The 15,637-nt window shown below is 44.4% G+C and overlaps 1 protein-coding gene across 3 annotated transcripts in view; it reads right to left on the reverse strand.

Moving 5' to 3' along the window:
* UBASH3B (ubiquitin associated and SH3 domain containing B) overlaps window positions 1-15,637 on the reverse strand; it is a 93,798-nt gene that overhangs the window by 27,765 nt on the left and 50,396 nt on the right. For 2 of the 3 annotated variants that reach the window (XR_009419958.1, XM_059488221.1), the window contains exons 2-4: window positions 6,121-6,174; window positions 3,709-3,895; window positions 3,081-3,279 (exon numbers count right to left, since the gene is read on the reverse strand). Coding sequence is in view for 1 of the 3 variants with exons in the window: in XM_059488221.1 (XP_059344204.1) it covers window positions 3,081-3,279; window positions 3,709-3,895; window positions 6,121-6,174 (440 nt within the window). In the remaining 2 variants the exon portion in view is untranslated. Of the gene's footprint in view, window positions 1-3,080; window positions 3,280-3,708; window positions 3,896-6,116; window positions 6,175-15,637 lie in introns of all 3 variants that reach the window. The other variant, XR_009419959.1, reaches the window with a different exon arrangement.

Below are 15,637 nucleotides of genomic sequence, written 5' to 3' on the forward strand. Positions count from 1 at the left end.
CAAAGCAACACAGACCCCAAGGTCTTCTCAGAAGGCAACAGCAAAGTTTATTAGACATCCCATTCTTTTATAGACTGCTCTGAGAAAGCTGGACCTGGTGGGTCCTCAATCAACACCCCTCACCTCAGTGGCTAATTAGGAACAACACCCCTCTTGTAAACATCAAATGAGTAAACAACAAGCTCAAAACATCAGCTGAACAGATTAAAGATTATTTTAATTCTTTCTCTGAGCTTTCTCAAAGCTCCCCCTGAAAAATGCCAGGGAAAGTTTACCTGACTTTCTCTCTGAAAATTTATCTTTCTCTCTGAAAGTTTATCTGACTTTCTCTCTGACCAGGCTGCCAGCATCCACAGGAGGTCTCTAATATTGAAAATTATCAGAGATGTGACAATCCTTATTGCAACTCTGGAAATGCAGGATGTCCTGCCAAAAAAAAAAAAGAGATTTTTTCCTAGGTAGGAAATCCAGGAGGCTTTCATGAGCAGCTGAAGATCTTTCCAAAATAATCAGGTTAAAAAGCATGATTTTCACTCTCCCTCCATTGTTCTCTCTGCTGCACTGAATTACAAGTCCATGGAATTTGCAGGCTTGTGCAACGTGATTAAATCTTTTCCCTGGACATTGGTTGGATTATCAGTTTAGCCACTGAGGGTGAGGTATTCCCAAAATGTGGAAATGTAATAATGATTCAAAACGATCCTGCAGAAAAAAAGAATCTGCATCAGGAGATCATTCCAGGTGAAAAGACGTGAAATATTTGGGCTCTTCCAGTCGATGTGGAAATCACAGGATGCATTGTTTGCACATAATTTATTCATGCTTATTCAACCAAAAATTGCAATTAGATTTGACTGATTATTCAGTCACAATTGCAGCTATTCAGAGGCTTGGCTCCAATTGCCAGCCAGGGTAGCTTTGCAAGCTCATCTGTCTTTTTTGTTGTTGTTGTTTTTCATCAGTGATAAAAAAAATGTTAAATAAAAACCCCAGAGACTTTAATGTGATAACCCGACCAAGCTGTGGCTGCAATGCACCAATTGCCTTCCCCTAAAAACCCCAATTTGGCCTGAATTGGAGCAGTCTCAGGGCAGAAGATTGTTGGAAACCACCAATGTTTTTTTATTCTGGGTCAGTGGGGTTTTTTTGGATAAAAATCTCATTTTTGGCTGTGCTGGAGGGAAACACTGATCCCACACTCACTGGCTGCAGTGTTCTTGGACCCACCCAATATCTGCCTTCCAAAACTTTCTTTTTAAAGATAAAATTCCTTTTCTAAAGGGAAGGGATGTTCTAGATCAGGTGAAAGCAACATTTTCCAGAGGTTCTGGACCCTCCTGGCTCCCTGTTCTGGAGCAGGGACAGACTCAGCATCCCTGCAGGGCTCTGGATGCCTGCCCAGCATGGGAGCAGCCCAGGAATGCAGAATTTGCTGCATTTTGGTGCATTTAAACTCCAGGATAAACCTGGGACTAAATGGGGAAGGACTAAACCAGTTGTGCATTTAAACTCCAGGATAAATTTGGGATTAAATGGGGAAGGACTAAACCAGTTGTGTGTTTAAACTCCAGGATAAACAATGGGGAAGGACTAAACCAGTTGTGCCTTAAGATTCAGGATAAACCTGGGATTAAATGGGGAAGGACTAAATCAGTTGTGTGTTTAAACTCCAGGATAAACCTGGGATTAAATGGGGAAGGACTAAACCAGTTGTGTGTTTAAACTCTAGGATAAACCTGGGATTAAATGGGGAAGGACTAAATCAGTTGTGTGTTTAAACTCTAGGATAAACCTGGGATTAAACTGGGGAGGACTAAACCAGGCCAAGCAGTGATGGAGGGTGGGAGGATTCTCCAGGGAGATGTCCCAGTGCTCCCAGGGTGTTGTGGTTTCCCATTTTGTGGGTGACTGGAGGACATTCAGAGGTTGTTCAGCAGTGCAGAGGATGAGGTTCTGGTTATTCCCCCTCCAGAAGCAGGAGAGGATCATGAAGCACCTGTGAGCTCTGAGGTTGGAAAGAGCAACCAACCAACCAACCAACCAACCAACCAACCAGCCAACCAACCAAACCACCAACCAACCAACCAACCAACCAACCAAACAACCAACCAAACAACCAACCAAACAACCAACCAACAAAACAACCAACCAACCAACCAAACAACCAACCAAACAACCAAACAACCAAGCAAACAACCAAACAACCAAACAACTCAGGGTCTTCTCTCAGGGCCCTCCTCACACCTCAGAAATGCAGTGAAAAATGCAGTGAAAAAACAACCACAGCCTTGAAATGGCCGAGGAAAGTTCTGTGGTGGTGGCTGGAGGCGGCGAGAGGGGCAGGAAATGGCTCAGAGCAGCTGTCAAAGGGTGAAGAACCACCAAATGTCAGCTTCCCCTCCAAAACAGCGCTGCAAACTCAGCGTGAGACATCTCCCAGCTGAAAAGGCAAAGCACACGCTGGGGTGTTTGAGTTTTCACTTAAAAATCGGGGATTTGCTTTCGAGCTTTGCTTCTTGGTGGCAGCAGAGCTTTGGGGTGCTGAAAAGGCCCAAACTGTGAGCTTTGGAAGCTGCTTTGCTTCTTCATGACACCAAAGTTCTGGTTTTTCTGACACTGCCCAAAATGGGCTCCATCATAGAATCAAAGTTTTGGTTTTCTAATGCCCTTCACGCTTCAAAGTTTTGGTTTTCTGACAATGACCAAGCTGGGTTCTCATGGCATCAAATTTAGTTTTCTATCAGTGCCCAAGCTGAGCTCTTTTGGCATCCAAACTTTGGTTTTCTGACAATGTCCAGGGTGATATACTTCATGACACCAAAGTTTTGATTTTTTATCAATGCCCAAACTGGGCTCCTTCATGGCTTCAAAGTTTTGTTTTTCTGACAATGCCCAGGCTGGGCTCCTTCAGGACACCAAATTTTGTTTTTCTGACAATTCCCAAACTGGGCTCTCATGGCATCAAACTTTTGGTTTTCTATCAATGCCCAAACTGGGCTTTTTCATGACACCAAACTTTTTTTTTTCTGACGATGCCCAGGCTGTGCACTTATGGCATCCAAGCTTTGTTTTCTCCTCACCTGCTTTGGAAGCCGCCTCTGCAGCGAAGTCTGCAGCAAACTTCTTGAGCACCTCAGCACTGTCCTCCTTGACGAAGAGCCCGATGAAGTTGGAGGACGTGTAGAGCTCCAGGGGCAGGGGCGTGGGGAATTTGCATTTCCAGCGCATCACCGTGGCCTGCAGGGCTTCCGTGAGGGCGTCCACCTTGCTGTCCTCACACTGCCAAGGAAGCAGGACAGGAGGGGATGAGGGTGGGTGGCAGTGGCCTACCTTTCCCCTCATGCAGGGAGAGAAAGCACAGGGGCATGGAAAACAAAAAAAAAACCAAAAAAACCAACAACAAAAAAGAAATCTATGTTTAGAAATCCTCGGCCCCTCCCTTGTCCTCAAAGCAGGATCAGCTATCCCCAAGTAACCTCCCCAAGCTCTCCCCACCCATTCTCACACTGAGGATCACTGCAGAGGATGAGAATTCTGTCTTCTGCTGCTGCTCTTCCCTGAAAACAACAGCTTAGAAAACCAATTCCTCCTCCAGCAGCCCAGGCATCCACAAAACCCCCCCAGCACCCCCTAAACCAGGATGAAATCTCCAGGCCGAGCCCGGCAAGGAATGGCTGAGGGAGAGAGGGGAGACGAGCTGTGCCTTACCATGAAGAACTGGCAGAGGGTGATGTGGGGGAAGATGTTGTGGGCTTTGTTCTTGCCACAGATCTGCTTGGACTGCTGCCAGAACTCGGAGAGCTTCTGCGCCAGGGGCCCGGTGGGGCGCAGGTACAGCACGTACTCGCGGGGCAGCGAGTCGTCCAGGAACGGGTCACCCACGTGGGAGAAGAGCCTGGCGGGCAGAAAGAGCTCCTGAATCAATAAATAATCACTGGAACCCAGGAAATGCCTCTGGCTGCCCTGGAGGGCTCGAGGCCCTGCCCAGGGGGCTCAGAGACCTTGGCACAGAGCCCCAGACCACTGTGCCTTTGGTTTTTACCCGTGGAAAAAATTACCAACCTTTATATGAAGAATTACAAGTCAAGAGAGTTTAAGTGGAATAATAGTTTGTCACGGGGTGAAAAATAGATTTTTCTGTCTGGGTTGTTTCTGCCCTCTAAAAGAGAGATATGACCGTGCAGAGCTGTCCCCTGAGTGGTGGCAGTGAGTCCTGCCCTCCCAGAGCAGCTGTGGCTCTGCAATGAGCAGTTTCTGGGATTTCCTGTGCCCAGATCCAAGCCCAGAGCTCTGGAGGATCTGTCCAGGTTCCACCATCACCCTCAGGGACTCTTTTCCTTCATGACCTGACCAAGATGGAGGAGTTTGGGTGTGCCTTGTCCTTCTTCCTCCTTCTTCTTGGCCTCCATCTTCTGCTGTGATGGTGGCACTTTGGGATTGGTTTGAGGTAGAAGCTCACTGTCTAACATAGGTGATAGGTGTTGGAAAGTAATTGTAAATATTGAACACGTAGTTTTTAGTAAAAAAGATAACACCAGTGTGCCTCAACCCGACCTGCCAGACAGACCTCGGTGGGTCAGAGAAAGAATTTTATAGATAAGAAACAATAAACAACCTTGAGAACGAGAACTGAAAAATCCTGACTCCTCCTTCCACTGCTGGGCTGGGAAAAAGAAGCTTGTACGTATCTCAGAGTCACTGTGACCAGCAGAGATTCTGAGAGGTAATCACGGATTCTCTTCCCCCAACCAAACCAGCTCCCCCTGTGCTGCCCCTCACTGCCCCTCCATGGGAAAATGCGGCTCTGGCGGGTCAGGCAGAGCTGCTGTGCCTCACTTGCAGCCCATTAGCACCGCTCAGTAACACAGAAAATTGGGTTTTACTTTCAGCCTGATGCTCTGAAGATCTAAGCCAGGTCACTGCTTCTGCCTTTTGTGCCTTTCAGGGCGCAAAGCACAGGAAGGAGAGCACAGGAATCAGCTGCAGAGGGTGGTGGGGGATCCTTCTCTCCCCTATTCCCTTTCCCACCTGTTTGGGAATTTATTTATTCCCCCAGTGCCTCCTGTTGAGGGCACCAAAGGGATTTAACAGAGCCCACTCTCCCTGCAGGGCCCTGCCTAATGATGGTCCCTCTGAACAAAGCTCTCATTCCCACATATTCAAGGACTTTTGTCGGTTTCTCGGCTGTTTAGGTGGCCTGGAAAGGCCCAGGGGTGGCCTTGAAGAGCCGACGCTTCAAAGGACGAGAAGAGACTTCTGATCTTGTCTCGGTCTCGGTGTTTATTAATTGTTTATCTAAAAGATTTTCTCTCATCCCAACAGAGGTCTGCACAGCAGCCAGCCATGGGCACACTGCGAGCCCCCGGGGCGGTCACCTATCTTTATACTCGAAGTTACGTACACAATATTTATTATTTTTCCCCAATACCTTTTACCCTTATTAACCAGTGCACTTTTAGTAATAACCAATCCCAAAGTGCCAACATCACCACAGAAGATGGAGGCCAAGAAGAAGAAGAAGAAGGACAGGACACGCCCCAATTCCTCCATCTTACTTCTTTAGACCCCCCTGTACAGAAATCCTAAACCCTGTGTTTCACTCTAATTAACTTATCCCTTCACAATTCACCCAGTGAAATCCTCCCATCCTCACACAGGCGTCATCTCCCTTGTAGGATCAAAGTGCAGCCACCAGACACTTCTGGCAACATTCCAGGACCTCCGAGCCCCCCAAGGGTGGTCTCGGTCACTCTGCACCTCTGTCCTGAGGTGCTGAGATCCCACAGACTTTGGCCAAAACCCTGGGGACTAAAATGTGACAGGCAATTACAGAAGCTGCCCCGACCCTCTGCTGACTCAGTTACCTCTGCTTAGTCATTTAAAAAAAAAAAAAAAAAAGAACATTATTACATTATTATAACCCATTTGCTGCAGATCAAACCCTCTCAGACCAGGCTCATTTCCAGCACTTAAACAGCACCTCAGTAACCCATAAGAAGGATGTTTTTATTTGCAGGTGTTTTTCAGACAACATCCCTGTTTAAACATCCCACATTCTAATGGTTAAACTCTAAATTCACCATTTCTGCTACTTTTGAACATTTATTACTTCATACCAACCAGTCGCATGCTGCTTGGACACTCCTTCCTCCTGTCGATGCCAGCGCTTTTTGTCTGCAGAGAGAGCAAAATAAAAAGAGAATTTCAGTGCTGCTGGGTCCATTGCTGTGCGTTTGGACATTTGTGAGATGCCCTTTCCAATTCTCCAACCCCTGAGGCATTTTTATTGTTTTTTTTGGATGTGTCACCTGTGAAATCCCAATAAACTGAAGGGCAAAGTCAGGCAACCAGCACAAAATATGAATTATGAACCTCTGGGTTTTCCCACTTCCCCACTTTTTCTTCCATGCACAGAAGCATGGAGGAATTGGGGTTTCTTTTTATTTTCTTTTATATTTTATTTATCTAAATATAAATCTATATATAAATCTATAATAAATCCATCTGCATTGTAATAATATTCCATTCTGGAGGCGTGCAATGCCTTCCCCACAAGCTCACTCACAAAAATGAAGCTCAGACAGAATCCTGTGCAGAACAATGCAGCCCTTCACTGACAACTGTAAATCAAATTAGAAATATTCCTAAAAATTAGCAATTAGTAGAGAAACATCAGCATTGAATGGTCTCTTTGCTGGCAATTTCAGCATGAAACCCTAAAAGTTTGGGTCTGAAAGTGCAGAAGTTGCACTGAGGAGAAGAAAAATTCAACAGCCACGAGAGGGCACAAACAGAGATTTTTCCAGCTTAGAAAAGTTCCCTTTAGTCCAAAAAGCTCTTCTGCTTCTTTCCCTCCAGAATGCCTCTAAATCCCTTTTCCCTCCAGCTGGGAGCACCCAGCTCTCCTGTTCTGTGAGTTTTCTGAGCAGACCAGCACAAATCACAGATTTAAACATGGAATTGTGTTTTCCAAGTGCTCGATGCCAGCAGGGAAAGCAGCTGTGGCACCAGGGACAGCCAAAGGGAGGGATCCACCCAGAACCCAAAGGGAGCAAGAATTATGAGTGAAAAAAGCAGAAAATGACAGAAATTTTAGGATTATGAGGCAGAGACAGGAGCTCAGCTGAGGGGGGTGAAGAATTCCCCATTTCCCCAAGGGAAAGGGAGCAGATCCAGGCTCCAGCCCGTGGGTTTGGGGTCAGGGAGCCTCCAGGACTTGTGGCTGTGGTCGTGTCACCCCTTGTGTCACTCGTGGCTGTGCTTTGTCACCCCTCCTGCCTGCAGTGCCGCCTTTCCCAATGCCCTGACAGCCCCAGGACACCCCTGAGCATCACCCCCAGCCCCAGGCATGTGCTGTTGACTCAGCTGTGCTCAGCCCTCCCCACCCCTTGAGCGCACACAGCTTGGTTCGTTTGGAGGGTAAGAGGAAGGCAGAGAGATAATTCTGATAGTGCTGATAACGATAAAAAACAACCAAAAAAAAAAAAAAAAAAGAAGATAAAAACTAAAGGGCTGTGTTTTGCAAATGTGCGATGATGAAAACACTTCCTCCCCAAGCTGTTTTGCTGCCAGAATTCCCTGGAGATCAGCAGGGCTGGGCCCTCTGGGAGATGGATTTGGTGGGTTTGGGGTGGTGGACGCTGTGGGTTGGGGCTCCTGCCCGGCTGACCTTGCTCTGCTCTGGAAAATGTTCTATGCAAAGCAGAAACTGCTTTGGTTTGGAAAGCAGCTCAGGCAAAGGAGCTGAAACAGGGGGAGGAACTCTCTAAAAGATAAGGGGGGGAACTCTCTAAAAGATAAGGGGGGGAACTCTCTAAAAGATAGGGGTGAAGTCTCTAAAAGATAAGGGGGAGCTTTCTAAAAGATTGAGGGGACAACTCTCTAAAAGATGGGGGGGGCTCTCTAAAATAGAGGGGAGAACTCTCTAAAAGATAGAGGGGAACTCTCTAAAAGATAGGGGGGGACCTGTATAAAAGATAAGGGGGAACTCTCTAAAAGATAAGGAGAATCTCTCTAAAATACAGGGGGACCTCTCTAAAAGATATGGGGCACCTCTTTAAAGATAGGGGGGGCCTCTCTGAGAGATAAAGGGGAACTCTCTAAAGGAGAAGGGGGAACTCTAAAAGATAGGGGGGAAATCTCTAAAAGATAAGGGGGGAATTCTCTAAAAAATAGGGGGGACCTCTCTAGAAGATAGAGGGGGAACTCTCCTAAAGAGAAGGGGGGCATCTCAAAAAGTGAAGGGGAAACTCTCTGAAGGATAAAGGGGAACTCTAAAAGATAGGGGAGACTTCTCTAAAAAATAAGGAACACCTCTCTAAAAGATAAGGGGGGACCTCTCTAAAAGATAAGGGGGAAACTTTCTAAAAGACAGGGGGGACCTCTCTAAAGGACAGGGGGGATCTCTCTAAAATACAGGAGGGGACCTGTCTAAAAGACAAGGAGGCCCTCTCTAAAAGACAAGGGGGACCTTTCAAAAAGATAAGGGGGAACTCTCCAAAATATAAGGAGGACTTCTCTGAAAGATAAGGGGGACTTCGCTAACAGATAAGGGGACTTCTCTAACAGATAAGGGGACTTCTCTAACAGATAAGGGGCACCTCTCTGGGAGCAATGCCTGAGGATTTCTCCTGCCCTGCTTCCACCATTTGTTGTGCTGCCCTTGCTCAGCTCCCCTCCCCTCCTGTCTGGGCTGTTTCTGCTCTCCAAAAGGGAGATGTGGCCCTGCAGAGCTGTCCCCTGGATGGTGGCAGTGAGTCCTGCCCTCCCAGAGCAGCTGTGGCTCTGCAATGAGCAGTTTCTGGGATTTCCTGCGCCCAGATCCCAGCCCAGAGCTCTGGGGGATCTGTCCAGGTTCCACCACCACCCTGAGGGACCCTTTTCCTTCATGACCTGACGACTCCCTGGAACAAACCACACAGAGGAGCTCTGCTGGGATTAACTGGGATTGCAACAAAGGGAGGCAGAGAAAACACCAGGCTGGAGCCACAGCTTTGTTCACCTGCGATTTCCAGAGCTGCCTCCATCATCCACAGGGACAAGCAACTCCCTTTCCAATTTCAATTTAATTTTCAGTGTGAGGAGGAAATGCTGCATAAAGCAAACAAAGCCAGAGGATATTTTTATCCCAGGACCTGCAACTGAGAGATTTATAAGGGTTTTTTTTTTTTCCCTTATTGTTTAATTTAGTGCAAGGAATGGTGCTGATGACTGATGTGTCTCTGAAAATCCCACCCTGGGGAGGACCCATCCTCCAGCTGCCAGGCCAAAATCAGCTTTTTTAGAAAGCTGAGTTCCTCAAAACTGGTCCCAGCCAATGCAAAAGTGGCCTGATTTTCACAGCTGCTGAGTGCAGTGGGAGCTGGAAGACGCATCCTGCTCCTGAGAAAATCAGGTCACTTAATTAGGTGACAAATTATGGCTTAGGTGCTCACATTTCCTCACGCTGGGCAGCAAATGTTGGCTGCAGCATTGTAGAAAAAAAATATAAATTATGACTCAGATGAACCAGAAAAGAGGAAAAAGTAAGAAGATGACTTATTTTTCAGAATTTACTGGATGGTATCACTGAGTAACCGTTTCTGGTGATGCAAAATGGGTTCAGGAGATTTGTGCAGCATTGCTGGTCCCCTGGGGCACCCAGTTCCTCTTGGCTTCTGAGATGAAGTGCAGGGAAATCGTTTAAAAGCACCCAGCAACACGGAATAATCATTTTGAACAGAGTTCTGTGCAAATGCAGATCTGGAGAATTCAGGGGAAGAGGAAAGAAAATCCCAACAGCAATGGCTTCCAAATGCACAGCAGGAAGAAATAAATGGGTTTGATTCTTCCACTTGAGGTGGGAGACACCAAAGTGTGTTGAAGAATTAAATGGGTTTGGTTCTTCCACCTCAAAGTCCTCCCCATGACACTCCTCAATGTCAGGGCCCAAGGAAAACCCTTCCCCACTCAATCCTTGGTTAAACGATGAAATATGGCCAGGAAACATCCCAGCTAAAGAGCTGACCCCAAAATATTCCAGCAGAACTGAGACGAAGTGCAGGGAAATCGTTTAAAAGCCCCAGCAACATGGAATAATCATTCGGAACAGAGGTTCTGTGCAAATGCAGATCTGGAGAATTCGGGAAGGGGAAAGAAATTCCTCCTCTGGGGAAGGGGAAAGAAAACCTAACAGCAATGGCTTCCAAATGCACAGCAGGTATTTTATTCAGCAGGAAGAATTAAATGGGTTTGATTCTTCCACCTCAAAGTCCTCCCCACGACACTCTTGAGTCTCAAGGCCCAAGGAAAACCTTTCCCCACTCAATCCTTGGTTAACAAGGTGAAATATGGCCAGGAAACATCCCAGCTAAAGAGCCACATTCCTGGGTGCCACAAATTTCTGAATTATTCTGCACACAGAAATGGCCACTGTGAAGTAGGAAAAAACCACCCAAATTCCTGGGTGCCACTAATTTCTGAATTATTCTGCACACAGAAATGGCCACTGCGAAGTAGTAAAAAAACACCCAAATTCCTGGGTGCCATTAATTTCTGAATTATTCTGCACACAAAACCAGCCATGGTGAGGTGTTCCTAAATGCGCTGTGCTCCTCTGAATCCTCAACGTGCACAATTCACTCAGCCAACCCCCAAAAACGTAATAGGATGCTGCTTCTGTTCTTATTTGGGTGACCTTGGTGCTTTCACTAAACAACTGCATATTGAGGAATGGTTTTGCAAGGAAAATTTGCAAAATTATGCATTTAATGACTTGGTTATGTGAAGTAGGAAGAAAACCACCCAAATTCTTGGGTGCCACAAATTTCTGAATTATTCTGCACAGAGAAATGGCCACTGTGAAGTAGTAAAAAACCACCCAAATTCCTGGGTGCCACTAATTTCTGAATTATTCTGCACAGAGAAATGGCCACTGCGAAGTAGTAAAAAACCACCCAAATTCCTGGGTGCCATTAATTTCTGAATTATTCTGCACACAAAACCAGCCACAGCGAAGTAGTAAAAACCACCCAAATTCCTGGGTGCCACTAATTTCTGAATTATTCTGCACACAAAACCAGCCACAGCGAAGTAGTAAAAACCACCCAAATTCCTGGATGCCACTAATTTCTGAATTATTCTGCACACAGAAACAGCCACGGTGAGGTGTTCCTAAATGCGCTGTGCTCCTCTGAATCCTCAACGTGCACAATTCACTCAGCCAACCCCCAAAAATATCATATGATGCTGCTTCTGTTCTTATTTGGGTGACCTTGGTGCTTTCACTTAACAACTGCATATTGAGGAATGGTTTTGCAAGGAAAATTTGCAAAATTATGCATTTAATGACTTGGTTATGTGAAGTAGGAAGAAAACCACCCAAATTCTTGGGTGCCACAAATTTCTGAATTATTCTGCACAGAGAAATGGCCACTGTGAAGTAGGAAAAAACCACCCAAATTCCTGGGTGCCACTAATTTCTGAATTATTCTGCACAGAGAAATGGCCACTGCGAAGTAGTAAAAAACCACCCAAATTCCTGGGTGCCATTAATTTCTGAATTATTCTGCACACAAAACCAGCCACAGCGAAGTAGTAAAAACCACCCAAATTCCTGGGTGCCACTAATTTCTGAATTATTCTGCACACAGAAATGGCCACTGCGAAGTAGTAAAAAAACACCCAAATTCCTGGGTGCCATTAATTTCTGAATTATTCTGCACACAAAACCAGCCATGGTGAGGTGTTCCTAAATGCGCTGTGCTCCTCTGAATCCTCAACGTGCACAATTCACTCAGCCAACCCCCAAAAACGTAATAGGATGCTGCTTCTGTTCTTATTTGGGTGACCTTGGTGCTTTCACTAAACAACTGCATATTGAGGAATGGTTTTGCAAGGAAAATTTGCAAAATTATGCATTTAATGACTTGGTTATGTGAAGTAGGAAGAAAACCACCCAAATTCTTGGGTGCCACAAATTTCTGAATTATTCTGCACAGAGAAATGGCCACTGTGAAGTAGTAAAAAACCACCCAAATTCCTGGGTGCCACTAATTTCTGAATTATTCTGCACAGAGAAATGGCCACTGCGAAGTAGTAAAAAACCACCCAAATTCCTGGGTGCCATTAATTTCTGAATTATTCTGCACACAAAACCAGCCACAGCGAAGTAGTAAAAACCACCCAAATTCCTGGGTGCCACAAATTTCTGAATTATTCTGCACACAAAACCAGCCACAGCGAAGTAGTAAAAACCACCCAAATTCCTGGATGCCACTAATTTCTGAATTATTCTGCACACAGAAACAGCCACGGTGAGGTGTTCCTAAATGCGCTGTGCTCCTCTGAATCCTCAACGTGCACAATTCACTCAGCCAACCCCCAAAAATATCATATGATGCTGCTTCTGTTCTTATTTGGGTGACCTTGGTGCTTTCACTTAACAACTGCATATTGAGGAATGGTTTTGCAAGGAAAATTTGCAAAATTATGCATTTAATGACTTGGTTATGTGAAGTAGGAAGAAAACCACCCAAATTCTTGGGTGCCACAAATTTCTGAATTATTCTGCACAGAGAAATGGCCACTGTGAAGTAGGAAAAAACCACCCAAATTCCTGGGTGCCACTAATTTCTGAATTATTCTGCACAGAGAAATGGCCACTGCGAAGTAGTAAAAAACCACCCAAATTCCTGGGTGCCATTAATTTCTGAATTATTCTGCACACAAAACCAGCCACAGCGAAGTAGTAAAAACCACCCAAATTCCTGGATGCCACTAATTTCTGAATTATTCTGCACACAGAAACAGCCACGGTGAGGTGTTCCTAAATGCGCTGTGCTCCTCTGAATCCTCAACGTGCACAATTCACTCAGCCAACCCCCAAAAATATCATATGATGCTGCTTCTGTTCTTATTTGGGTGACCTTGGTGCTATAAATGGGGCCAGGACAGGAAGATGTCACCAGGGATGCAGTTCCTGTTTGGGCCAGGGGGTTGGGGATGTTCCTTTTCCGCGTCTGTGAAGGAAAATAAAACCAACAAAACCCCCGCGGTGTTTTTGTGAGGAGAGCGGCTCTGATATGAGGGAGTGGCAGGGCAATTAATTAATTAATTAATTAATTTCTCTCCCTTCGTTGGGTTTTAAGCAAAAGAGAATTTAATAAGTGCAAAAAGTCTGTGATTGCCAAGGGATAGAAATTCCCTTTTCCCCCACTTCCCAATTGCTGGAATTTCCCTTTTTCCTTGTTCCCAAGGGATAGAAATTCCTTTTTTCCCTCTTCCCAAGGGATGTAAATTCCCTTTTTCCCTCTCCCAAGGGCTGCCTGCTTATCCCCAGCTCTGGAATAGTGAGTAAATAGTAAATTATTATATATATTTCCCTTTTCCCTCTCTTCCCCTCTGCTAGCAGAGGGAAAGGGAGCGAAAAGGAAAATATATATAATAATTTGTGTTTGTATATCCACAGTTTCAAGTATTTCTTTTATTCAGAGGACAAGCAAACTGCAACGTGGCAGAAAATATATTTAATAAAGTGTGTTTGTAGTCTCCACAGTTTCAAATATTCCTTTTTTTTCAGAAGACAAGCAAACTGCAGGCTAGCCACAGGAGGAGGAGGATGAAATGATGAATTTTATGTACAAAGGAGGATGAAATGGGAAATATATATAATAATGTGTGTTTGTATGTCCAGTTTCAGAGATTCCTTTTTTTTCAGAGGACAAGCAAACTGCAGCCTGGCAGAAAATGTATTTAATAATATATTTGTATAATAATATAATATTAAATTTATATATTGTAATATATATAATATACACATATATAATGTAATGTAATGTAATGTAATGTAATGTAATGAAATATAATATAATATAATATAATATAATATAATATAATATAATATAATATAATATAATATAATATTAGTATAATAATATATTCGTTTGTAGTCTCCACAGTTTCAAATATTCCTTTTATTCAGAGGACAAGCAAACTGCAACCTGGCAGAAAATATATCTAATAATATGATATGATATATGATATATGATATTATATTATATTATATAATATATTTATATATATATTATTTTTATATATACTATTTTTATAGATATAAATATATCTATCTATATATTTGTTTGCATCTCCACAGTTTCAGAGATTCCTTTTTTTCAGAGGACAAGCAAACTGCAACCTGGCAGAAAATATCTCTAATAATATATTTGTAATATAATATAATGTAATGTAATGTAATGTAATATAATGTAATATAATATAATATAAATATATATTTCTATAATAATATATTTGTTTGTATATCCACAGTTTCAAATATTCCTTTTTTTCAGAGGACAAGCAAACTGCAGCCTGGCCACAGGAGGAGGAGGAGGATGAGGATGAAATGATGAAATGATGATTTCTATGTGCAAAGGAGGATGAAATGATGATTTTTATGTGCAAAGGAGGATGAAATGATGATTTCTATGTGCAAAGGGGGATGAAATGATGATTTTTATGTGCAAAGGAGGACGAAATGATGATTTCTATGTGCAAAGGAGGACGAAATTATGATTTCTATGTGCAAAGGAGGATGAAATGATGATTTCTATGTGCAAAGGAGGATCGAGTGATGATTTCTATGTGCAAAGGAGGATGAAATGATGATTTCTATGTGCAAAGGAAGAAGAAATGATGATTTCTGTGTGCAAAGAAGGATGAAATGATGATTTCTATGTGCAAAGGAGGATGAAATGATGATTTTTATGTGCAAAGGAGGATCAAGTGATGATTTCTGTGTGCAAAGGAGAATCAAGTGATGATTTTTATGTGCAAAGAATGAAGGCCTGGGCACGTGTCCGCTCCTTTTTGGAGTTATGTAAGGTTTTGAAGGTGCATTTCTCTCCCCACATGTGCACCAAGGCGCTCCCTAATCCCTGCTCAGCCAGCTCGTTAAAGCACGAGCAGAGGGAAGTCCAGGCTTGTAAAAGTGGCGGGATCAAGGCAGGAATGTGGCAGCCATTCACCGCTTCCAGAGAGGCACGGGGTTGAAAGAGGAAGCAGGAAATTCCCTTCCTGAGAACAACAACACAGCAGCTTTTTGTGCTTTTTGTGCTTTTTGTGCTTTTTGTGCCTTTTGTGCTCTTTATGAGGCGTGGGCTTGGCTGTCCAGCCCTTCCAGGGCCCTGCAGGATGCAGGAGGAGCAAGGCTCAGGTTTTTGGGCTGATTTGAATCTGTCACACCCCATTAAAATCCTTTCATTCTCCCCTTCAGCTCTGTCCTCAGTTCTGCTCATAATCCTGCTATTGGTTTGGTTTTTAATTTCTGTTTTGGATGATATTTGCTGTCTGGCTTCCTGGTTCACTTCCTTCAGCTCCTCTCCCCATGTGCTAATCTAAAAGTGCTGCTCAGACAAGCTCTGAAAATAGCAGGAGGCCTGAGGCTGGAGGAATTTAAGAGAATGGTGTCTCACAATTCTCTAATAAACCCACAGCACCTCAGCTGCCTGGTTCAGCCTCAGACCTGTGGCTGCAGGGCAGTGGGGGCTCGGGGCGGGAAGGTGAGAAATATCTGCTGCTGTTAAAGCTTCTGCAGAGCTGTGGCCATCAGCAAAGCAGCCAGGCGGGGTTAATAATACAAATAAACTCACACACAACTGGA

This window comes from Ammospiza nelsoni, chromosome 24, assembly GCF_027579445.1.
Source record: "Ammospiza nelsoni isolate bAmmNel1 chromosome 24, bAmmNel1.pri, whole genome shotgun sequence".
NCBI lineage: Eukaryota > Metazoa > Chordata > Aves > Passeriformes > Passerellidae > Ammospiza > Ammospiza nelsoni.